The sequence below is a fragment of the Haematobia irritans genome, chromosome 4 (genome assembly GCF_050003625.1).
Source record: "Haematobia irritans isolate KBUSLIRL chromosome 4, ASM5000362v1, whole genome shotgun sequence".
NCBI classification, from domain to species: Eukaryota; Metazoa; Arthropoda; class Insecta; order Diptera; family Muscidae; genus Haematobia; species Haematobia irritans.
In genome coordinates this window covers 114,450,623-114,478,528 of record NC_134400.1, presented here as the reverse complement: position 1 = coordinate 114,478,528, position 27,906 = coordinate 114,450,623, and the positions used below count along the sequence as shown (strand labels likewise).

Genomic DNA, 27,906 nt, shown 5'->3' with positions numbered 1-27,906 from the left:
TTTCAAGAAAATTTTGTAGTTTGAAGGAAGAAATTGGAGTTCAAAATTGAAAAAAATATCTTTAGTGTATCTTTATAGTAGGCGCACTGATCATGAAAATTGCTTGAAACTCAATGTAACATAAAATTTCCAGATTTTACTTCTCGTAATCCTTTAAACAATGGGGATGAAAATCCTCAGATTATAGATTTCAAATCAAGGCGTTATTGCATCATTTTCTTGCACTTACAAGAGATGTTTATGATTCCTCTAAAACTCAAACACAGAAAAAAAGTGTCTCGTAAATTTAAGAAGATTTTTACAATAATTTATTACAAGAATTTTCCAGAATTTTAGTTCATTTTTCGTATCTTCAACGAAAATTAACTACTCGAAAGGAAATTTTACAAATTCTAAGTAGCAATCGTTTAGTTCATGGCCTACAAAATACGATGGAAATTTCCTTAAAAAATTTCTTAACTGGTAGTTAAAAATTCGTTTGTTATGCTATAAAACTACTTGTGAAATGTAAAGTATTTTCTAAATAATAAGTGCAATTTACTATAAGATTTTTTTGTATGAGAAAATATTTTTTTACGAAAAATGAACTTGAAAGTGGATAGCAATTTCTTACTGACAATTCCTATAGTTAATAATTGTTGGTAAAAAATTACCCAATGAAATATTTTTAGTTCACATGTAATTAAATTTATAGACATTTTCGTCAAAAATGGTAGATAACATTTCATGAAAATTTTGCAAATTTTAAGTTAAACGTTTCATCGTTCATAAACTGGTGTGCCTTTACGAATATTATTCTCAGAGTAAATTTTCAGCAGATGCGATGAACTAATGCATTGTACAGAGATCTTTATCGGCATAGTAGAATGTGATTAATGTAAAGATGATGCTACTTGAGTTTTGTTGTGTATACATGAGCGTGGGGTTGTTTTTATTTTGGTTCATTTAGTGGTTTGTGTGTGTGTTTGTTATTCTTGGATGGTTTATTGGCTGGATGAGGTGTTGTTTTCAATAAAGGCACATGTGTTTTTGTTGTTGTAGGAATGTTTTGGCTTTGCTTGGTTTTGTTTGGCATGCTTCAGTTGTATAGTTGGCGTTGGCGTGGGCTGTTGCATCTTTTAATATGCAACAAGGGAATATGAAGGCATGGAGTATTTTGGAATTTTGAGACATATATTGGTGTTTGTTTATTAAACCTTTTAAATGAAAGTTATTAATATTTTATCGGTAGTTTCGACAAAAGTTATTAAGAATATTTAGGAAAATATGTTGAAATTGAAAGTGTATTGAAATTTTTATTATTCAATGTAAAAAATTAATATTCAATTCCAGATGAATTTGGAAAATTTTTGTTATATCTCAGCGTATAGTTTAGCCATTAATTGGTAAGTATTGTTTTTTTAATATGCACCCAGAAAAAAGTGACCCCTTCTTTAAGTTAAAATGAACTCATTGTGAAGAAAGTTGAACTTCGTATAGCGCCAAAGACGTTTTTATTTGTTTGAACGATGTGATTTTCGTAGAAATTAGGAATAATGCATTCCATATATTAGTTAACATTTTCCTATATTTATATACCACTATACTACAGAATAAAAAAATTTAACTAATTTGAATTCATATATGGAATGATTTTATTGAATTTTTTTCATTCATTTCGACAAATCTTACACATTTGTGGTAAAACTTTTACTTCATAATTAGAACTGCTTACCTTCGTTTTTAAATACACTTTTATTTATTTCTATAAGCAATTTTATCTTCAATAAAAGACATGTTTTATTAATATATTGAATATATTTATTAAGAATCAACAGCATCGAATCTCTTTGAAATATTAGTTTATTATTCCACTATTTCCAATTTCCGTGTGATATTATCAACTGTAAAACGCACTTTTTCTTCTTCTTGTACTTTTCACTTTTAATAAGTTGCTGCCTAACGATTTTGTCCTCCTTTTACAATTTCAATACCTACAAATATAAAAAATCATAAAACATTTTTGTTGCAAAAGGTTAGCGTCAATGAATATTACCTGATAATTGAAGATTCCAAAATGAAGACAAATGAAAGGGTTGTTATTCTGCTGGTGTTTTCTTTCTTTATACACTATCACGAACATTGATAGATTTATTTAAAAAAAAACTAAAATTTTTCTCACTAATTTAAAATAACAAATATTTTATATACTTTATTTGTTATTTATTATATTATTTTACCATATTATTTTTTTAACAATCTCTCCGTATACCAAAACAACGCGATTCCAACTAAAAAAACAACCGACGCGCAAATATATCGATTACACCCACGCGCAAACACATCGATTACGATGACAGGTATCGATTACAGGTAGACAATAGAAATTTAGGAAAATTTCCTATATTCTAACAAGTGTGTTTCCTTAAGTTTTGAAAGGATTGCATACTTCTTAGTACGAATGAACTAAAATATTTTTCTATGCCAAGTGTTGTTCGTATGTATGAAAAACTTTCTATTATAAAGGAAGTCGCAATTATCATTTTATAAGAAATTTTACTAATTTTGAGGAAACTTGGTTTTAGTTCGGTTTTTGTTTATTTTTACGAATGCTTTGTTATCGGTGAATAAAATTTTCTTTTTCAGTAGTAAATTCTTATACCCAGCGAAGAAAATAGTATGAGTAAAATTCCATGCCTTATTCTAGTTAATGAACTATTCCTAACTGCTTACAGTTTAGGATTTTTTTACTGAAACGAGTAAATTTTATTATTTTTCACAAAAATTTACCTTAATGGAAAAAAAATAGATAAACTATATTGATGAAAATTTTTTCCTTTAGTTTCGAAGGCACTTTTTTCTGGGTGTGGCTTTCTTTTAAAAATAATATTTTTTATGTATATTATTATTTGTTAATTATTTTTTTTTTGGAAACCAGTTTAATGTTTTTCTTTGTTGTAAAAGCAATATTTAATTTCAGAGCAACTCCAGATGGGTTCGAAAATAGAGAATTGGTAAGTTTTCTTTTAAAATTTGGCTTTCTTTCAAGTAGAATATTTACGTTTTTATGGCCCTTTTATCATCAAAATTATAGGTTTCTAATACCTTATTTTAGTATTTCTTTAATAATTTTTTTTGGAAACCAATGTAATATTTTAATGTAAAAAAAACAAATATTTAATTTCAGAATAACCCATTAAATATTTGAAAAAAATGTTGGTACTCCTTTGCTTGTAATTTAATAGTGAATTGGTAAGGATTCTTTAACTTTCTTTTAACCAGAATATTTGTTTTTTTATGCATAATATTATTATACCCTCCATCATAGGATGGGGGTATATTAACTTTGTCATTCCGTTTGTAACACATCGAAATATTGCTCTAAGACCCCATAAAGTATATATATTCTGGGTCGTGGTGAAATTCTGAGTCGATCTAAGCATGTCCGTCCGTCCGTCCGTCCGTCCGTCCGTCTGTTGAAATCACGCTAACTTCCGAACGAAACAAGCTATCGACTTGAAACTTGGCACAAGGAGTTGTTATCGATGTAGGTCAGATGGTATTGAAAATGGGCCATATCGGTCCACTTTTACGTATAGCACCCATATAAAGGGACCCTCAGATTTGGCTTGTGGAGCCTCTAACAGAAGCATATTTCATCCGATCCGGCTGAAATTTGGTACACGGTGTTGGTATATGGTCTCTAACAACCATGCAAAAATTGGTCCACATCGGTCCATAATTATATATAGCCCCCATATAAACCGATTCCCAGATTTGGCTTGCGGAGCCTAAAACAGAACCAAATTTCATCCGATCCGGCAGAAATTTGGTACATGGTGTTGGTATATGGTCTCTAACAACCATGCAAAAATTGGTCCACATCGGTCCATAATTATATATAGCCCCCATATAAACCGATCCCCAGATTTGGCTTGCGGAGCCTAAAAGAGAAGCAAATTTCATCCGATCCGGCTGATTTTTGGTACATGGTGTTGGTATATGGTCTCTAACAACCATGCAAAAATTGGTCCACATCGGTCCATAATTATATATAGCCCCCATATAAAACGATCCCCAGATTTGGCTTCCGGAGCCTCTAAGAGAAGCATATTTCCTCCGATCCGGCTGAAATTTGGTACATGGTGTTGGTATATGGTCTCTAACAATCATGCAAAAATTGGTCCACATCGGTCCATAATTATATATAACCCCCAATATAAACCGATCCCCAGATTTGGCTTGCGGAGCCTCAAAAGAAGCAAATTTCATCCGATCCGGCTGAAATTTGGTAAATGATGTTGGTATATAGTCTCTAACAACCATGCAAAAATTGGTCCACATCGGTTCATAATTATATATAGCCCCCATATAAACCGATCCCCAGATTTGGCTTGCGAAGTCTCCAAGAGAAGCAAATTTCATCCAAGCCGGTTATAATTTGGAACATGGTGTTAGTATATGATCTTTAACAACCGTGCCAGAATTGGTCCATATCGGTCCATAATTATATATAGCCCCCATATAAAACGTTCTCCAGATTTGACCTCCGGAGCCTCTTGGAGGAGCAAAATTCATCCGATCCGGTTAAAATTAGGAACGTGGTGTTAGTATATGGTCGCTAACAACCATACCAAAATTGGTCCAATCACACAAAAATTGGTCCATATCGGTTCATGATCATGGTTGCCACTAGAGCCAAAAATAATCTACCAAAATTTTATTTCTATAGAAAATTTTGTCAAAATTTTATTTCTATAGAAAATTTTGTCAAAATTTTATTTCTAGAGAAAATGTTGTTAAAATTTTATTCGTTTTATAATAAAATTTTCATCATTTTCAAAATTTTATTTCTATAGAAAATTTTGTGAAAATTTTATTTCTATAGAAAATTTTGTTCAAATTTTATTCGGTTCATAATCATGGTTGCCGCTCGAGCCACAAATAATCTACCAAGATCTTATTTCTATAGAAAATTTTGTCAAAAGTTTATTTCTATAGAAAATTTTGTTAAAATTTTATTTCTGTAGAAATTTTTGTCAAAATTTTCTTTCTATAGAATATTTTGTCAACATTTTTATTTCTATAGAAAATTTTGTGAAAATTTTATTTCTATAGAAAATTTTGTTAAAATTTTATTTATGTAAAAAATTTTGTCAAACTTTTATGACTACTACCTTGCCATTGGCAAGCGTTACCGCAACTTAAGTAATTCGATTGTGGATGGCAGTGTTTAGAAGAAGTTTCTACGCAATCCATGATGGAGGGTACATAAGCTTCGGCCTGGCCGAACTTACGGCCGTATATACTTGTTTTTTTCATTCGATTTTTTGGAAAACTATTTAATAATTTTATTTAATGTAAAAAATAAATATTTAATTTCAGAATAGCCCAAATAAATTTGGACAAATTTTTATATTTCCCCTCAGCGTACAATTTAATAGGGAATTGGTAAGTTTTATATTAAAACTCTGGCTTTCTTTCAACTAGAATATTTATTTTATTATATCCTTCACATCGATAACAACACAGTTTTATGAGTTTATATAGAATACTTCATTATTTCTCTAATTGTTTCAGGTACCAATTTTATGAGATACGTTTTCCAAAGAAAAGTTGAATTCCTTACACCATTCGATAAAATGCCCCCAAATATGGTAAGTTACAAGCTAAAATGAAGAATTAAAATTATATTTCATTACATGGTGTTAATTTTTAACAATTTTCATTATTGTTTCCATTTTTTTCCAGCAAAGATATGTGAAAAAATTACCTACGATGAATAAAAAAAGGATAAGTCAAAATGTCCAAACAGCGGGTTCTCTGTTCCACGTGGTCATAATTTTTATTCACAAAAAACATTGTATTAAGAACTTTCATCATAAGTTTTTATAATAAAGTACTTTTGCTTAAAGATAGTTTAATTTTAATGTATGAAAATTCTCATAATAGTAAAACGGTTTGTTGTTCCTTTATTTATTTAATTTCTCTATACTGTGGAATGATTGATTTAAAAATAGTCTAGTCGTCGACATTTTAAAGAGACTGTTAACCAATTTTTATTATCGGGTTTCCCACAAAATAAGCAAGTAAAACAAAATAATACTGACTTTTTAAATTGGTAGGGGTATATAAATCTTATGGTGTTGTAAAAATGAACTAAACTACAATGTTATAGATGAACTAAAATTTAAGAGAATTATAAACTAGACAAGTTGAAAAAAATCTTAAGGGCTAAATCATGGTCAATATTACTACAGTTTAGTTCATTTTGCAATGGAAAAGGATTCACTGTTTTTTCAGTGTATAAATTCAGAATCTGATCTAGTCTTCATAGGTAAAATCTTTACATTTATCTGTGGGAAGCGTACTGGTTGAACTGATCTGCGTGGGAAAATATCTATCATCAAACCCCCCTGAAATTTGCAAAGGAAACTATTATATTTGATTCATGGTGGTGGGTATTTAAGATTCGGCCCGGCCGAACTTATTACTGCATATACTTGTTCCAATTTAAACTGGCGAAAAACTGACTTTTTGCCGCAGAATCCGGTCACTTGCCCCATAGTGCAGTGTAGAAATATTACACCATTACAATATAAAATATTTTTGTATAAGGTTAATGAATATATGCACACAAAGAAAATTTCATTAAAAGTCAGCCAACTAAAAAAGTTTCATTGATATAACGAATCATTTTCATTAATACAATGAACATATTCGTTAATAGTACAAAACGTTACGTTATATTAACGAAGAAATTCGTTGTATTAACGAATTTGTTTCAATGGCTGACTTTTAACGACACATTTCGTTAATATAACGAAACTTTTTCTGTTAGTGTATATTGAAATAATTTTCAAGGAAATGTATACAATTGTGAAAATATTTAAAGTTAAGAATAATGTAACGCTTGACTTAATGACTATCATATTGCCCTTCCTCTGTATCACATACCACATTTTAGTCTTTAACGCAATTACTGCAAAAGACATTTGCGCTACTTATGTATTAGGGCGAGAACGTACACTCATATGGTCATGGTCCTTTCAAATGATAGCATGTGTATGGGTTTCGTGGTTGGATGGTGTTTTCAAAATTTAGCTGTGTTTGCGGTTCGGCGGTTAGATCATTTTAGCAATTTCGCTTTTACATTAATGGATATTTTCACGTATCCGACAACATTTCCTATGTATGTACATGCCTTGCCGCACATTCCGTGATTGTTTCGCTGGTGTTGATGTTGTCACCACCGCTGCCGTGGCTACCGTTTCTGTCCGCATTTTGGAAACAGAAACTGTCATGCCCAGCAGCGAGTTACTAATGACGGTTACCTGTTTGCTGCATGTGATATGTTCTCTTGTCTCTCCTGGATGGTTGGGTGGGTGGGTCTGCCCGCGATTGTGGGATTTATGAGTACGTCTCTATAAACCGCGAGCACTCAAAAGCAGTAGAGGCACATTCTTTCTTCAATAATGATGGTCATTCCACTTTTTAATTTTTCTTTGGACAGCTTATGCATTTAAATTTCTATGGAATGCGACCCATTTCTCTTACCGTATATTATACACACGTTCTTTCGTTTGGCGTACGGGCAATGTATGTGAGCTTGAATTCGCAATACGGTACGTGGGGACGAAAAACCTGTCATCAGGTACAACGTCTACACTGCCAACTATGAAATTTTTCGTTGACAAGGATGATGAAAAAGAATATTCTCAATGTGTGTTTCCCATAAAACAGTTACATTAAACCAAATTAATTTAAATATACATATTTATGTGTTAGCCTAATATCAATTCAGGCTGGTTTTATATCCAAACAAGTAAGGAAAGTCTAAAGTCGGGCGGGGCCGACTATATTATACCCTGCACCATTTTGTAGATATAAACTTTCAATACCATATCACATCCGTCAAATGTGTTGGGGGCTATATATAAAGGTTTGTCCCAAATACATACATTTAAATATCACTCGATCTGGACAGAATTTGATAGACTTCTACAAAATCTATAGACTCAAAATTTAAGTCGGATAATGAGCTAGGGTGGAACACAATGTTAGTAAAAAACAAGTATATACGGCCGTAAGTTCGGCCAGGCCGAAGCTTATGTACCCTCCATCATGGATTGCGTAGAAACTTCTTCTATACACTGCCATCCACAATCGAATTACTTAAGTTGCGGTAACGCTTGCCGATGGCAAGGTATCTTAAAACCTCCTAACACCATCTTCTAAATTGTATGTAAGTCCATACGTGGTATATATTAAATCAAAAAAGATCGATCCAATACGTATGTAATTCTGTTTGACAAAGTAGACATAAAATTTTGACAAAATTTTCTACAGAAATAAAATTTTAACAAAATTTTCTATAGAAATAAAAATTTTGACAAAATTTTCTATGGAAAGAAAATTTTGACAAAATTTTCTATGGAAAGAAAATGTTGACAAACATTTCTACAGAACTAAAATTTTAACAAAATTTTCTATAGAAATAAACTTTTGACAAAATATTCTATAGAAATAAAATCTTGGTAGATTATTTTTGGCTCGAGTGGCAACCATGATTATGAACCGAATAAAATTTGAACAAAATTTTCTATAGAAATAAAATTTTGACAAAATTTTCTATAGAAATAAAATTTTGACAATGATGAACATTTTATGATGAACCGAATAAAATGTTAACAAAATTTTCTCTAGAAATAAAATTTTGACAAAATTTTCTATAGAAATAACATTTTTGACAAAATTTTCTATACAAATAAAATTTTGGTAGATTATTTTTGACTCTAGTGGCAACCATTTTGGTATGGTTGTTAGCGACCATATACTAACACCACGTTCCTAATTTGAACCGGATCGGATGAATTTTGCTCCTCCAAGAGGCTCCGGAGGTCAAATCTGGAGAACGTTTTATATGGGGGCTATATATAATTATGGACCGATATGGACCAATTCTGGCACGGTTGTTAAAGATCATATACTAACACCATGTTCCAAATTACAACCGGATTGGATGAAATTTGCTTCTCTTGGAGACTTCGCAAGCCAAATCTGGGGATCGGTTTATATGGGGGCTATATATAATTATGAACCGATGTGGACCAATTTTTGCATGGTTGTTAGAGACCATATACCAATATCATGTACCAAACTTCAGGCGGATCGGATGAAATTTGCTTCTCTTTGAGGCTCCACAACCCAGATCTGAGGATTGGTTTATATGGGCGCTATATATAATTATGGACCGATGTGGACCAATTTTTGCACGGTTGTTGAGACCATATACCAATACCATGGATCATATTTCAGCCGGATCGGATGCAATTTGCTTCTTTTTGAGGCTTCGCAAGCCAAATCTGGAGATCGGTTTATATGGGGTCTATATATAATTATGGACCGATGTGGACCAATTTTTGCATGGTTGTTAGAGACCATATACCAACATCATGTACCAAATTTCAGCCGGATCGGATGAAATTTACCTCCCTTTTAGGCTCCGCAAGCCAAATCTGGGGATCGGTTTATATGGGGGCTATATATAATTATCGACCGATGTGGACCAATTTTTGCATGGTTGTTAGAGTCCATATACCAACACCATGTACCAAATTTCAGCCGGATCGGATGAAATTTACCTCCCTTTTAGGCTCCGCAAGCCAAATCTGGGGATCGGTTTATATGGGGGCTATATATAATTATGGACCGATGTGGACCAATTTTTGCATGATTGTTAGAGACCATATACCAACACCATATACCAAATTTCAGCCGGATCGGATGAAATATGCTTCTGTTAGAGGCTCCACAAGCCAAATCTGAGGGTCCCTTTATATGGGGGCTATACGTAAAAGTGAACCGATATGTCCTGTTTTCAATACCATCCGACCTACATCGATAACAACTACTTGTGCCAAGTTTCAAGTCGATAGCTTGTTTCGTTCGGAAGTTAGCGTGATTTCAACAGACGGACGGACGGACGGACGGACGGACGGACATGCTTAGATCGACTCAGAATTTCACCACGACCCAGAATATATATACTTTATGGGGTCTTAGAGCAATATTTCGATGTGTTACAAACGGAATGACAAAGTTAATATACCCCCATCCTATGATGGAGGGTATAACAAGTAAGTAAAGTCTAAAGTCGGGCGGGCCGACTATATTATACCCTTCACCCTTATGTAGGCCACAATTTGTGTTATCATTTGTGTTTTTTTTTACTTCTACAAAATCTCTAGAATAAAAATTTAAATCGGCTAACGCTATCCAGTTAATTGGAGGAAACTTCCATTGAAAATGGGACTAAAATGTGTAACAGTCTACCATATTTCCCCAACTCTGATGTACGTATATATGGGAGCTACATATAATCTGAACCGATTTTGACTAAATTTGACATGTATAGTTAGAATAATAATTCTGCTATCTATGCGAAATTTCACGTAAATGGCAGTATAACTTTGGCCCCCTGGTCATATGAGTGCAAATCGGACGGAAGATATATATGGGAGCCATATCTAAATCTGAACCGATTTCAACCAAATTTGGTACAATTACCGATACTACTAAACGTACTCCTTGTGCGAAATTTGAAGTAAATCACGGCAAAACCCTGGATTTTGAGGCCATATAAGTTCAAATCGGACGAAAGATATATATGGGAGCTATATCTAAATTTGAACCGATTTCAATCAAATTTACCAAGCATTGGTAGAATGTCAATTCTACCCTCCGTGCAAAATTTCACGAAGATCGGCGGTAAACTTTGGCCTCTGTGGTCATATGAGTCTAAATCGGATGAAAGATATATATGGGAGCTATATCTAAATCTGAACCGATTTGGCTGATATTTTGCAAGACTTTCGAGATTCATAAAATGTTTGGATGTACGGTATTTCAAGAAAATCGGTTGATAAACACGCTAACTATGACCAAATCGGGGATAAATATATATGGCAGCTATATCTAAATCTGAACCGATTTTTTCCAAAACCAATAGCGATTGTCTCTGTCCCAAGAAACGGCCCTATGTCAAATTTGAGGACGATCGGGCTTAAATTGCGAGCTGTACCTTGTGCACAAAATTACATATACAGACAGACGGACAGACAGACAGACAGACAGACAGACGGACGGACATCGCTAAATCAACTCAGAATTTAATTCTAAGCCGATCGGTATACTAAAAGATGGGTCTATGACCACTATTTCTTGGCGTTACATACAAATGCACAAACTTATTATACCCTGTACCATAGTAATGGTGAAGGGTATAAATATGGGAAACATTTAAATCTGAAGCAATTTTAAGGAAACTACGCAAACGTTTATTTATGATTTATCGCTCGATATATATGTATTAGAAGTTTAGGATAATTAGAGTCATTTTTACAACTTTTCGACTAAGCAGTGGCGATTTAACAAGGAAAATGTTGGTATTTTTACCTTTTTGGTGGAAATCAATGCTAATTCTACTCCCTGTGCAAAATCTCAACTAAATCGGAGCAAAAAATTGGCCTCTGTGGTCATATGACTGTAAATCGGGCGAAAGCTATATATGGGAGCTATATATAAGTCTGAACCGATTTCAATCAAATTTGGTACGCATAGATACAATGCTAAATCTACTCCCTGTGCAAAATTTCAACCAAATTGGGCCAAAACTCTAGCTATTAGAACCATATTAGTCCATATCGGGCGAAAGATTTATATGGGAGCTATATCTAAATCTGAACCGATTTCAATTAAATTTTGCACACATAACTGCACTACTAATTGTACTCCTAGTGCAAAATTTCAAACAAATTGGACCAAAAATCTGGCTTCTAGGACCATATTAGTCCATATCGGGCGATAGATATATATGGGAGCTATATCTAAATCTGAATCGATTTCAACCAAATTTGGCACACTTGACTATACTACTAATTGTACTCCTAGTGCAAAATTTCAACCAAATTCGGCCAAAAATCTGGCTTCTGGGGTCATATAAGTTCATGTCGGGCGAAAGATATATATGGGAGCTATATCTAAATCTGAACCGATTTCTTCCAAAATCAATAGGGTTCTATTCTGACCCAAATTATTCTGCCAAATTTTAAGGCGATTTTACTTAAATTGCGACCTAGACTTTGATCACAAAAATGTGTTCACAGACAGACGGACGGACGGACGGACAGACGGACATGGTTATATCGACTCAGGGAGCTACCCTGAGCATTATTGCCAAAGACACCATGTGTCTCCTTCTGGGTGTTACAAACATATGCACTAACTTATAATACCCTGTTCCACAGTGTGGCGCAGGGTATAATGAATAAATGAATTATGCGAGCTTTCTTGGACAAGACACTGAAAAGAAAGAACCAGATACCAATCTCTACAGGTTTCCGGAACGGTCCAATTTTCCTGCACCGCTCCGCTCCACGCTCCTTCTTAAAGAAAATGCAAAAATTGGTCCAAATCGGTTCATAATTATGTTTAGCTCCCCCATATAAACCGATCTCAAGATTTGACCTCCGAAGCTTCTTGGGGGAGCCAATTGAATTATAGCGAATTGAAATATGTTATGCGGTGTAAGCACACTCAAAAAAAAGTTAACCCTCTAGGGCACTAAGGCCAATTTCATTCTATTTTATTTCATGAAATTATCATATTTTGAGAAAGTTTGCTTCACTTTGCTAATTTTTTGCATATATTAGTTAAATTAACTAAAGCAGGATACAAACTTATACACAAATATTGTGCTTTATTATACCCTGCCCCACACTGTGGAATAGGGTATTATTAGTTAGTGCATATGTTTGCAACACCCAGAAGGAGACGAGATAGACACATGGTGTCTTTGGAAAAAATGCTCAGGGTGCGCTCCTTAGTCGATATAGCCATGTCCGTCTGTCCGTGAACACATTTTTATACCCTGCGCCACACTGTGGAACAGGGTATTATAAGTTAGTGCATATGTTTGCAACACCCAGAGGGAGACGAGATCGACACATGGTGTCTTTGGCAAAAATGCTCAGGGTGGGCTCTTGAGTCGATACAGCCATGTCCGTCTGTCTGTTTGTCCGTGAACACATTTTTGTAATCAAAGTCTAGGTCGCAGTTTTTTACAAATCGACTTCAAATTTGGCACTAGTATGTGTTTTGGCTCAGAATAGAATCCTATTGATTTTAATGAAATCGGTTCAGATTTAGATATAGCACCCATATATATCTTTCGCCCGATATGGACTAATACGGTCCCAGAAACCAGAGTTTTATCCCAATTTGGTTGAAATTTTGCACTATGAATACAATTAGTAGTGTAGTCAAGTGGGCCAAGTTTTATTGAAATCGGTTCAGATTTAGATATAGCTCCCATATATATCGTTCGCCCGATTTATACTCATATGACCACAGTGGCCAATCTTTTACTCCGATTTCAGATTTCGATATAGCTCCCATATATAACTTTCGCCCGATTTACACTCATATGACCACAGAGGCCAATTTTTTTGCTCCGATTTAGTTGAAATTTTGCACAGGGAGTAGAATTAGCATTGTAGCTGTGCGTGCCAAATTTGGTTGAAATCGGTTCAGTTTTAGATATAGCTCCCATATATATCTTTCGCCCGATATGGACTTATATGGCCCCAGAAGCCACAGTTTTACCCTAATTTGCTTAAAATTTTGCACAAGAAGAACAATTATTACTATAGTCAAGTGTGCTAAATTTTTATGAAATCGGTTCAGATTTAGATATAGCTCCCATATATATCTTTCGCCCGATATGGACTAATACGGTCCCAGAAGCCAGAGTTTTACCCCAATTTGGTTGAAATTTTGCACTAGTAGACAATTAGTAGTGTAGTCAAGTGTGCCAAATTTTATTGAAATCGGTTCGGATTTAGATATAGCTCCCATATATATCGTTCGCCCGATTTATACTCATATGACCACAGTGTCCAATCTTTTACTCCGATTTAATTGAAATTTAGCACAGGGAGTAGAATTAGCATTGCAGCTATGCGTGCCAAATTTGGTTGAAATCGGTTCAGATTTAGATATAGCTCCCACATATAGCTTTCGCCCGATTTACACTCATATGACCACAGAGGCCAATTTTTAACTCCGACTTAGTTGAAATTTTGCACAGGGAGTAGAAATAGCATTGTAGCTATGCGTGCCAAATTTGGTTGAAATCTGTTCAGATTTAGATATAGCTCCCATATATATGTTTTTCTGATCTCGACAAAAATGATCAACATACCAACATTTTCCTTGTAAAATCGCCACTGCTTAGTCGAAAAGTTGTAAAAATGACTCTAATTTTCCTTAACTTCTAATACAAATATATCGAGCGATAAATCATAAATAAACTTTTGCGAAGTTTCCTTAAAATTGCTTCAGATTTAAATGTTTCCCATATTTTTTACTAACATTGTGTTCCAACCTAGTGCATTAGCCGACTTAAATTTTGAGTCTATAGATTTTGTAGAAGTCTACATTTTCTTTAACATTTTCTTTAACAAGTGACAAAAATAACTATTGTCGAAAAATATTTACTTTGTTGGTTTGCAAAATCTGTTCGTTTTTTAAAATGTATTTTGCATCTGTGATTAGCATCCGAGACTGTTTTGTTGCAAGAAGTACACATAGTGTGCCGTAGTACATGCAATGATACATAATGGCTAATTTATTATCCTATCATCACTGGTTATTTGCATGGTGTATGGAAACGTAAAACTGTTGTCCATAACGGTTGGGAAGACAGCTGTTTCAGATTTCCATTGTGTCTTGGTTGTGGTGAAATTCTGTGTTGATCGAGCCATGTCCGTCCACTGGTAGAAAAAGTTTCGTTATATTAACGAAATGTGACATTAAAAGTGAGCCAATGAAACAAATTCGTTAATACAACGAAAATTTTCGTTATTATAACGAATTTTCTGTTAATTAACGTAACGTTTCGTACTATTAACGAATATTTTCATTGTATTATTGAAAATGTTTCGTTATATCTATGTAAAATTTTCGTTGGCTCTATTTTAATGAAATTTTCTTTGTGTGTCTATTTGTTGAAATTACGCTAACTTCTAAAAGCAACAAGGCACAAGTAGTTGCTATAGATATAAATCGTATGGTATTGTACATGGACCATATCGGACCACTTTAAAGTATAGCTTCAATATAAACCGATCCAAGATATGAATGTTGGAGCCTTCTGTAGGATAAAACGTTGACTTTTGTACATGAAGTAAGTATATCCATTCTAATAACCATGTATGTATTGGTTATGTATAGTACCCATATAAACTGATCGATCGGTTCGTTCGATACGGTTAAAATCCAATGCGGGATGTTAGCATATTTCTTCTAACAATTACGCAAAAATTGGACTTGCAGATCCTCTTGAAGAGTAACTTTCATCCGATCAAAATTCGTACTCGATGTTAGCATTTGCCCTCTAACAACCATGCACAAATTTATCCATATCGGTGCGTAATCATATACCATATAGCCCCTATATGAGCCCATCCTCAGATTTGATCTCCAGAGTCACTTTGACGAGTAAATATTTTCCTATTCGGTTGAAATTTTTTACGGAATGTTAGTATATGTCATCTACCAACCGTGCAAAATTTGGTCGACATCGGCCCATAATAATATACAGCCCCCCAGATTTGATTTCCGAAACAACTGATTTCCGGAGAAACCTGCATCTGATCGGGTTGAAATTCCATAAGTGATGTATGTATACGCCTTCTAACAAACCTACAAAAATTAGTCCATATCGACGCAAAAAACGGTTCCCAGATTTTACTTCCGGAAGCTCTTGGAGGAGTAAATTTTTTCCGGACATCTTAATCTCAGTTTCAAAAATCGGCACATATAGAGCATAAACTATATTTCTCAATAAAACTCTGAAGTCTATAGTCGTGTAGGTGCATTATGTATTGGATGTAGATACCCAACAATGAAAGGAACTTTCAAAAAAGTAGTTTGGATCTACAACTTGTGATTCGGAAGTAGTGTAATCAAAGAATAGGAAGGAAGAACTTCGTTTTCAGATCCTTTGTATTGCTTGGAAGTTCATTTGAACAAATTAACAAGTGAGTAAAGTAGAAAGTCGGGCGGGGCCGACTATATCATACCCTAAACCACCCCTACTGAATTAGTAAACATTGTTTGTGGCGTATCAATGGTACAGGTTTGGTGAAAACCCGCATTTCCATATTTAAGAACATTAATGGGTACATGGTTATGGGAGTTTTATCACAATCTGAACAGAAATGTCTGATATTAGGAGCTATAGTTGATTCTGAACTTACAGAGTTAGTATGCCACTAATATTGAGTCCATTATTAAACAAGTAAGTAAAGTAGAAAGTCGGGCGGGGCCGACTATATCATACCCTAAACCACCATTACAGAATTAGTAATCATAAGCATTTGTGGGGTAACATATTGGTCTGGGAGATAAGCCGCAGTTACATATTTAAGAAAATTAAGGGGTACAGTCTATGGGTGCTTTGTGTCAATCTGACTATAGCTCATAGTCAATGTTGCCAGGGAAAATGTTCGGTTTACCCTACAAGGACAAAAAAACTCCCTACTTTCCCATACATTCCCAAACAATTTTCACTACTACATTTTTCGTTAAATTTAAAAAATTTTACAAAACAAAAATGGTTCTAAGTACTTTATAATCTTAAAACATGAATATGCAACGTATATAACTTAGAATATAAATTTGTATTACCACCACGGTTGCCACAGTTGGTAGAATTCTACCCAAATTAGTAACCTTTTTTGTTAAATCTCTATAAAAATAAAATTTTGGAAAAAGTTTCTATAAACAAATTTTTGTGAGAAATTTTTCTATACAAATAAAATTTTAACAATAAATTCTATAGAAATAAAATTTTGAGAAAAAATTCCACAGAAATAAAATTTTGAGAAAATTTTTTATAGAAATAATATTTTGAAAAAAATTTCTATAGAAATACAATTTTGACAAAATGTTCTATAGAAATAAAATGTTGACAAAATTTTCTACAGGAATAAAGTTTACCACACATTATTAAAGATCAAGCCTTGCCGGCTTCTAATTTCCTCCTCTAGAGCCACCAAAATGTAAAAATTATTACAAATTATGTTGAGTGAAAATGTCCTACATTGTGGCCCTACGTCCCTACAAGACGCTAAATATTAGAAAAACCCTACATATAGAGAATTTCCCCTACTTCTAGCAACACTGGTTGTGTTGATATTGCACCTACGGAGTTGGTATGCCACTAATATTGAGCCCATTATTAAAAAAGAGAAAATCGTTAAATTAGTGTGGGTAATAAATCAAAATTTGTAAAAATCGAGCAATATTCTTATGTAAAAGCTACAAGTACGTATAAATACGATCGGCTAGTATATCAAAATTTAAAATTTGAGTAACATTGGTTAATAAATAAGAGTATTTTGGCCAAATTTGGGAAAATAGAGCGATGCATATATATGGAAGCTATATCTAAATCTGAACCAAATTGCATAATATTTTGCGGGTTTGATTAATACCACAAAAGGTTACCTTGTGCAAGATTTGAGTAAGATCAGTTAAGAAATGAGGCCTGTATGGTCAAACATAAGGTTATTAGGGGCGAATTTTTCAAAATCGGGTGATACATATATGGGAGCTATATCTACGTCTGAACCGATTTCGATGAAATTTTGCACATATAGTTAGTACTATAGAGGACTGAATCTAGCAAACTTTTAGTAAGATAGGTTGATGAATAAGGGTTTATGGCCAAATTTAGAAAAATCGGGCGGTACATATATATGGGAGCTATATCTAAATATGAACCGATTTCGATGATTTTTTGCACATATAGTAAGTGCTATAGAAGACTACAATTAGCCAAATTTTGGTCAGATCGGTTGATAAATAAGGGTTTTGTGGCCAAATTTGGGAAAATCGGGCGATACATATATATGGGAGCTATATCTAAATCTGAACCGATTTGGATGAAATTTTGCAGACTTGAAGGGCGATGGAAAATATTACCTTTTGTCAAATTTGGTGACGATGCGTTTGCTAAAACGCGCAACGTGACCCCATTTGTCGAAATCGGGCGATACATATATATGGGAGCTATATCTAAATTTCATCCGATTTCTTCCAAATTCAATAGCGTTCGTCCTTGTGGCCAAAAAACTCCCTGTACCAAATTTCATCAAAATCGGTTAATAATTGCGACCGGAATCCTGTGAACAACGAATACATGGACAGACGGACGGACGGACGGACGGACACCAAGCGCTAGATCGACTCAGGAGGTGATTCTGAGTCGATTGGTATATATTTTTTGGGGTCTAAAATCAATATTTCTGGTAGGCACATTTTTTGGCCGATCAAACTTATTATACCCTGACCACTATGTGGTTTAGGGTATAAAAAGAGGAAATCGCTCAATTAGTGTGGTAATAAATCAAAATTTCCGAAAATAGGGCAATAGATTTATGTAAGAGCTACATGTAAGTCTATATATATCGGCTAATACATGTACATTTGAGCAACATTGGTTAATAAATAAGAGTATTATGGCCAAATTTGGGAAATCGATCGATGCATATATATGGGAGCTATATCTAAATCTGAACCGATTTTGATGATATTTTCCAGATTTGGTTGATACGACAGAAGGTTACCTTGTGCGAAATAAGAGTAAGATCGGGCATTAAATAATACTATTATGGTCAGAAATAAAGTTATAAGGAGTACATTTTTCAAAAACGAGCGACACATATATATGGATCGTTAGGTTAGGTGGCAGCCCGATGTATCGGGCTCACTTAGACTATTCAGTCCATTGTGATACCACAAAGGTGAACTTCTCTCTTATCACTGAGTGCTGCCCGATTCCATGCTAAACTCAATGACAAGGGACCTCCTTTTTATAGCCGAGTCCGAACGGCGTTCCACATTGCAGTAAAACCACTTAGAGAAGCATTGAAACCCTCAGAAATGTTACCAGCATTACTGAGGTGGGTTAATCCACCGCTGAAAAACTTTTTGGTGTTCGGTCGAAGCAGGAATCGAACCCACGACCTTGTGTATGCAAGGCGGGCATGCTAACCATTGCACCACGGTGACTCCCCATATATATGGAAGCTATATCTAAATCTGAACCGATGTGGATTATATTTTGCAGGTTTTGTTGATATTGCAGGAGATTGCCTTTTGCTAAATTTGAGTAAGATCGGTTAATAAATGAGCCTATCGAAAATAGGGTTATAAGAGGGAAATTTTTGAAAATCGGGCGCTAGATATATATGGAAGCTATATCTAAATCTGAACCGATTTGGATGATATTTTGCACATATAGTCAGTACTGTAGAACATTAGAGTAAGCCAAATTTGAGTAAGAACGGTTTATAAATAAGGGTTTTATGGCAAAATTTGGGAAAATCGGGCGATACATATATATGGGAGCTATATCTAAATTTAAACCGATTACCATGAAATTTTGCACACTTAAATTGGGGTCAATTAGATTACTTTGTGGCAAATTTGACGCCGATCGGTTTGTAAATGAACGCAATATAACCCCATTTATCGAAATCGGGCGATACATATATATGACAGCTATAGCCAAATCTGAACCGATTTCGATGATTTTGTGCACATATAGTGAGTGCTATAGAAAATTAAATTTGGCCAATGTTGATTCAGATCGGTTTATAAATAAGGGACTTATGGCCAAATTTGGGAAAATCGGGCGATACATAAAATATATGAGAGCTATATCAAAATTTCAACCGCTTACCATGAGGTGGTCAATTAGATTACTTTTTGGCAAATTTGACGCCGATCGGTTTGTAAATGAACGCAATATGACTCCATATATCGAAATCGGGCGATACATATATATTGGAACTATATCTAAATTTGATCCCATTTTTCCCAAATTCATTAGCGTTCGTCCTTGGTCCAGAAAAACGACATATATCGAATTTCATCAAAATCGGTTAATAATTGCGACCGGAATCCTGCGAACAACAAATGCATGGACGGACGGACGGACACGAAACACTAGATCGACTCAGGAGGTGATTCTGAGTCGATCGGCATATATTTTATGGGGTCTTAAATCAATATTTCTGGTTGGCACATTTTTTGGCAGATCAAAGTTATTATACCCTGACCACTATGTGGTTTAGGGTATAAAAACAGGTATATACGGTCGTAAGTTAGTTTAGGCCGAATCTTATGTACCCTCCACCATGGATTGCGTACACGCACAGAAAAAAACATGTTTGGACATGGTTGCCGCATCCATTTAATGCTTATGTAGAGTATGTAATTGTCGCGAAAACCATGTATTTTGTCTTTGTTAAAATAATTTTCGAGCGGAGAAAATTATTCAATTTAAAAAAAAAATATTCATATAATCTCATGTGTAGAAAATTTTATTTATGCATAGGTATGTATACAATATTTTTATACCCACCACCATAGAATGGTGACGGGGTATAATAAGTTTGTCATTCCGTTTGTAACACATCAAAATATCGATTTCCGACTATATAATATATATATATATATATATATATATATATATATATATATATATATATATATATATATATATATATATATATATATATATATATATATATATATATATATATATATATATATATATATATATATATATATATATATATATATATATATATATATATATATATATATATATATATATATATATATATATATATATATATATATATATATATATATATATATATATATATATATATATATATATATATATATATATATATATATATATATATATATTCTTGATCAGGGAGAAATTCTAAGACGATATAACGATGTACGTCTGTCTGTTGTAGTCACGCTACAGTCTTCAATAATGAAGCAATCGTACTGAAATTTTACACAAACTCGTCTTTTGTCTGCAGGCAGGTCAAGTTCGAAGATGGGCTTATCGGTCCAGGTTTTGATATAGTTCCCATATAAACCGACCTCCCGATTTGGTGTCTTGGGCTTATAGAAATCGTAGTTTTTATCCAATTTGCCTGAAATTTGAAACCTAGAGGTATTTTATGACCATAAAGAGGTGTGCCAAAAATGGTGATTATCGGTCCATGTTTTGGTATAGCCCCCACATAGACCGATCTCCCGATTTTACTTCTTGGGCTTATAGAAACCGCAGTTTTTATTCAATTTACCTGAAATTGGAAATCTAGAGGTATTGTAGGACCACAAATACGTGTGCCAAAAATTGTGAGTATCGATCCATATTTTGGTATAGCCCCCATATAGACCGATCTCCCGATTTTACTTCTTGGGATTATAGAAACCGCAGTTTTTATTCAATTTACCTGAAATTGGAAATCTAGAGGTATTGTAGGACCACAAATACGTGTGCTAAAAATTGTGAGTATCGGTCCATGTTTTGGTATGGTCCCCATATAAAACGACCTCAAACGACCTCCCGATTTGGGGTCTTGGGCTTATAGAAACCGTAGTTTTTATCCAATTTGTCTGAAATTGGAAATCTAGAGGTATTTTAGGACCATAAAGAGGTGTGCCGAAAATGGTGAGTATCGGTCCATATTTTGGTATAGCCCCCATATAGACCGATTTCAAGATTTTGCGTCTTGGGCTTCTAGAATCCGAAGTTTTTATCCTATTTGCCTGAAATTGGAAATCCAGAGGTATTTTCGGGTCATAAAGAGGTGTGCCGAAAACGGTGAGTATCGGTCCATATTTTAGTATAGCCCCCATAAGAACGATCTCCCGATTTAACTCCTTAGGTTTCTAGAGACCGTAGTTTTTATCTGATTTGCCTGAAATTGTAAATATTCTGGTATTTTAGGCTCACAAAAACGTGTATCGGATTAAGTTTTTATCGATCCATTTGGTAATGCCTCCATATAGACCGACTTCACTTCTTGAGGGTGTAGAAGGCGCACTGATCATGAAAATTGCTTGAAACTCAATGTAAAATTTCCAGATTTTACTTCTACAGATTTAAGATTTCAAATCAAGACTTTATTTTATAATTTTCTTGCACACTTACAAGAGATGTTAATGATTCCTCTAAAACTCAAACAAAAATGGTTCTTATAAATCCAGAATCTGATATAGTCCTCATAGGTGAAATCTTTAAATTTATCTTCGGGAATATCCTCAAGTCCTCAAGCCCTCCTGAAATTTCAAAGGAAACCCTAATATTTGGTTCATGGTGGTGGGTATTTAAGATTCGGCCCGGCCGAACTTAGTGCTGTATATACTTGTTATAATATTAAATTGAGCCGACGGACTTTTTGGGCAACAAATAAATCAATGACTTCTTCAGTCGGCACATTTATTCGGCGATGAACCGACATTAATGCCAATCCTTTGGGTCTACTCTCGCTAGTCGAATTTCTAAGATACGTCTTTAATCTCTTCATTGTTGAAAATGAACGTTCGGATGAGCACGTAGTAACTGCAGGGATGGGAAAATGCAGTACTATAGTACCTTTTTCAAACCTTTTTCACCCCGGTAAGTATCGTAGTACCCCCGGGAATGATTTAGTACCTTTTGTGTAGACATTTTTGAGTCGATATCAGATTTATGGTACAATAGCTTTGACAAAATATTTTAATATTTTGAGAAAGTCTTTATTAACCTTATTTGCTAATAGTCTTTTACAAATATGGCAAAACAGACATGTTCATGTGGGAAGAAAATCTCGATTTTGTAAAAGACATAGTCAAAAACAGGATTTTATTGAACTTCAAGAAAGTTTTAGTCGAAAAAAGAATTCGATTCTATATTATCGATTTTTTATTTCGGTAGAAATAGTTGTCAACATTTTATTTCTATATAGAATTTTTGCAAAATTTTATTTTTATAGAAAATTTTGTCAAAATTTTATTGCAATTGAAAATTTTGTAAAAATTTTATTTCTATAGGAAATTTTTGCAAAATTTTATTTCTATAGAAAATTTTGTCAAAATTTTATTTTCTTTAAAATTCAGTCTCTTGGCAATAATCTTCCAGTGAAATTTTTGTTGAAATTTAGTAAAAAGTACCTTTCCGCTCAAAAAATACCTTTTTTGTACTTTCTTAAAAATTGTATTTTCCATCCCTGAGTAACTAGCAAAGTGACCAAAATTTTTAAAGGAATATGCGCGTTTGGAAAAATCTCTTTATTGCTTCCATCGCTGAATTAGGCAGGTTCTTTTCGCAGGTTTTGCGCCATTTCATTTACACATGTGTGTTTGGCTGTTTCGTTGTTGTTGCTATGGCCAAACAAAGCGAGTCATGTTCACAAAAAGAACAATAAACACACATAAAAAGCAGAAATACATTTTCCAAAAATGAAATTTGTGGTTCGAGAACAAAAATAATTTGTTTTTTTTTTTCAACCGTCGTTTGACTGGCTTTTCAACTAGTATTCTATGATTTGTGCAAGTTTTACAGGTAAGCGTTTTTCAAAATAAAACCTCCAGCTTTTCTTCAACATCTTCGATAAGATTTAGATCTATGCAGCTAAAAATATATATTTATTTATATAAAAATATTCATTCATTTCGGGGGGGGGGGGTTTGATCCCCCTCACCCCCCCCTGAATACGGCCTTGTCTAGAACCATTACATGGCCATAAAGACCATGTACATTTTTTTCGTGACCATTTAATTTTTTAACTTTTTTGCAGCGAAAATAATTTTATAAAAGCATTGAGCAGGTACACACGATTTTCATTTTGCGCGTCAGTCGTGTTGATTGTTTCTTGGAATGGACGGAGAATAGAGAATTGCTGTGTTTTGTGTTAATTTATTTATTCACGTGGTTTTATGTGAACACAAAAAAGGGAAGTGTAATTAAAAAAAAAAATTCAAAATGTTTTTCTTCTAGTTAAAAGAACATGGTCACAACCTAAAATGTTTTGATCTTTATGAAAAAACTTTTTTCATCGTCGAAAAAAGGACGCCACTTGAGAAAAGAAAACACAAAATTAACTTTATTTATTTGTTTTTATTTATTTATAAACTAATTCATTGTTTGTTTGTATTTATAATGTCGTGCACGCAAACATCACATATTTTTACACACACTATTTTATTTCAATTTCAACAATAAGTAATCATTCCATATTTACATCGTGTGCCCATCAAATGTACAAGCGCAGACATCATGTAACTGCAAATAAAAATAAATTATACCATATATCAAAAAGCAGAACAAAAAACAGGTATATTTTTCAATTACACTTTCCTTTTTTGTGTTCACATAAACCACGTGCCACTTCTGAATAAATAAATTAACACAAAACACAGTAAATCCGTATTCTCCGACCATTCCAAGAAACAATCAACACACGACTGACGCGCAAAATGAAAATCGTGTGTACCTGCTCAATGTTTTTATAAAATTCTTTTCGCTGCAAAAAAGTTAAAAAATTAAATGGTCACGAAAAAATGTAAATAGTATTTATGGCCATGTAATGGTTCTAGACATATCTATACTTAGCCTATAAAAATACTTTTTTCCCTGTAAAAAAGCAAAAAAAATTGAATGGTCAGGTACATGATTTTCCCGACCATTTAATGGTCTCAAATTCTATCATTTAAATGATAGAACATGTTTGCGGTATTTGATAACCATTCAAATGCTTATTGCCACCATACATTTTTCTCCGCTCGAAAACTATTTTTACAAAGACAAAATACATGGTTTCGCGGCAATTACATGCTCTAGATAAGCATTAAATGGATGTGGCAACCATGTCCAAACATGGTTTTTCTGTGCGTGCATCCTTTAATAGTCCATGCGGGATATATAGTAGACAAAAGAAAGGTCAATTAAATGCGTATATATTCAGTTCTTGGCCGGTATAAATAGGGAAGAAGTAATTACGACCGATATGAACTTTTGTGCGGTAATTATAGAGCCAGAATTGTAATATGGGGGTCGCTTTATATGGGGGCTATATACAATTATGAAAACGAGTCTACCAAAAATGGCAGATTTTTTACTGTTTGGTAGATTGCTGGAATTCTTGGTATTTTGGAAGATTTTGCAAAATATTCCTCTTCAACTATGAAATGCTTTATAAATTTTCTATAGAAATAAAATTCTGACAAAAATTTTCTATAGAAATAAAATTCTGACAAAAATTTTCTATAGAAATAAAATTTTGACAAAATTGTCCATGGCAATAAAATTTTGGTAGATTACTTTTGGCTCGAGTGGCAATCGTGAATTTTCTGTGATTGCGGATCGGTTTATTTGGGGGCTATATATAATATAGATCGATACGGACCAATTTTGGCACGGTTGTTATCGGCCATACTCTAGCGAAATGTACCAAATTTCAACGGGATAAGGTGAATTTTCTCCTCCAAGAGGCTCCTGAGGTCAAATCTGGGGATCGGTTTATATGGGGGCTAAATGTAATTATGAATCGATATGGACCAAATTTTTGCATGGTTGTTAGAGACCATATACTAACAACACGTACTAAGTTTCAACCGGATCAGATGAATTGGCTCCTCCAAAAGGCTCCGGAGGTCAAATCTGGCATGGTTTTTAGAGACCATATACTAACACCACGTACCAAATTTCAATTCGATCGGATGAAATTTACTTCTCTTAGAGGCTCCGCAAGCCAAATTTGGAGATCTGTTTATATGGGGGCTATATAACATATAATTACGGACCGATGTGAACCAATTTTTGCATGGTTGTTAGAGACCATATACCAACACCATGTACCAAATTTCAGCCGGATCGGATGAAATAGGCTTCTCTTAGAGGCTCCGTAAGCCAAATCTGGAGGTCCGTTTATATGGGGGAATATATGAAAATGTGTGGAACTACGTTTAGTTGATTTATTATGAATTAATTCTCTAGTTATGTTGAAGTATGATTTTTTGACTCATTTTTATAAAATAAACAAGTAAGAAAAGTCTAAAGTCGGGCGGAGCCGACTATATTATACCCTGCACCACTTTGTAGATCTAAATTTTCGATACCATATCACATCCGTCAAATGTGTTGGGGGCTATATATAAAGGTTTGTCCCAAATATATACATTTAAATATCACTCGATCTGGAAGAATTTCATAGACTTCTACAAAATCTATAGACTCAAAATTTAAGTCGGCTAATGCACTAGGGTGGAACACAATGTTATTAAAAAAATATGGGAAACGTTTAAATCTGAAGCAATTTTAAGGAAACTTAAAAAAAGTTTATTTATGATTTATCGCTCGATATATATGTATTAGAAGTTTAGGAAAATTAGAGTCATTTTTACAACTTTTCGACTAAGCAGTGGCGATTTTACAAGGAAAATGTTGGTATTTTGATCATTTTTGTCGAAATCAGAAAAACATATATATATGGGAGCTATATCTAAATCTGAACCGATTTCCACCAAATTTGGCACGCATAGCAACAATGCTAATTCTACTACCTGTGAAAAATTTCAACTAAATCGGAGTTAAAAATTGGCCTCTGTGGTCATATGAGTGTAAATCGGGCGAAAGCTATATATGGGAGCTATATCTAAATCTGAAGCGATTTCAACCGAATTTGGCACGCATAGCTACAATGCTAATTCTACTCCCTGTGCAAAATTTCAACTAAATCGGAGCAAACAAAATTTCAACCAAATTGGGGTAAAACTCTGGCTTCTGGGACCGTATTAGTCCATATCGGGCGAAAGATATATATGGGAGCTATATCTAAATCTGAACCGATTTCAACCGAATTTGGCACGCATAGCTACAATGCTAATTCTACTCCCTGTGCAAAATTTCAACTAAATCGGAGCAAACAATTGGCCTCTGTGGTCATATGAGTGTAAATCGGGCGAAAGCTATATACGGGAGCTATATCTAAATCTGAAGCGATTTCAACCGAATTTGGCACGCATATCTACAATGCTAATTCTACTCCCTGTGCAAAATTTCAACTAAATCGGAGCAAACAATTGGCCTCTGTGGTCATATGAGTGTAAATCGGGCGAAAGGTATATATGGGAGCTATATCTAAATCTGAACCGATTTCAACCAAATTTGGCACGTATAGCTATAATGTTAATTCTACTCCCTGTGCAAAATTTCAACCAAATTGGGGTAAAACTCTGGCTTCTGGGACCGTATTAGTCCATATCGGGCGAAAGATATATATGGGAGCTATATCTAAATCTGAACCGATTTCAATAAAATTTAGCACACTTTACTTTAGTACTAATTGTTCTTCTTGTGCAAAATTTTAAGCAAATTAGGGTAAAACTCTGGCTTCTGGGGCCATATAAGTCCATATCGGGCGAAATATATATATGGGAGCTATATCTAAATCTGAACCGATTTCTTCCAAAATCAATAGGGATCTATCCTGAGCCAAAACACATACTTGTGCCAAATTTGAAGTCGATTGGACTAAAACTGCGACCTAGACTTTGATTACAAAAATGTGTTCACGGACAGACGGACAGACGGACATCGCTATATCGACTCAAGAGCCCACCCTGAGCATTTTTGCCAAAGACACGATGTGTCTATCTCGTCTCCTTCTGGGTGTTGCAAACATACACAGATAAAAATAAGTTTGAGAACCAATAACTTTTGTTGGAAAACCAATAACAAAATTTGTTAATTTTCCTGCAACAAACTAATTTGTACTTTTAATAACCATTATTACAAAAAAGTTGTTAGCAATCGTTACCATCAGAAGGCAACAAATAATTTGTGTTCTTAATAACATAATTTGTAAGTAATTTGTTGAGCATCCAACAGTTCAAAATATTTGTTGTTGAACGTTACGTTTAATCCTCAACAAATATTTTTGAATATGAACGAAAAAATTTGTATGTGGTTTGTTGGAGTCTATCAATGACGTGCAACAA

General features: G+C 33.9%; 1 protein-coding gene across 1 annotated transcript in view; it reads right to left on the bottom strand.

Annotated features, from left to right (window-relative positions):
• Nucleotides 1-7,133: 7,133 nt before the first annotated feature.
• LOC142235727 (uncharacterized) overlaps nucleotides 7,134-27,906 on the bottom strand; it is a 70,779-nt gene continuing 50,006 nt past the window's right edge. The window contains exon 4 of the mRNA XM_075306987.1: nucleotides 7,134-7,403. Within this exon, the coding sequence (XP_075163102.1) occupies nucleotides 7,134-7,403 (270 nt within the window). The remainder of the gene's footprint in view (nucleotides 7,404-27,906) is intronic.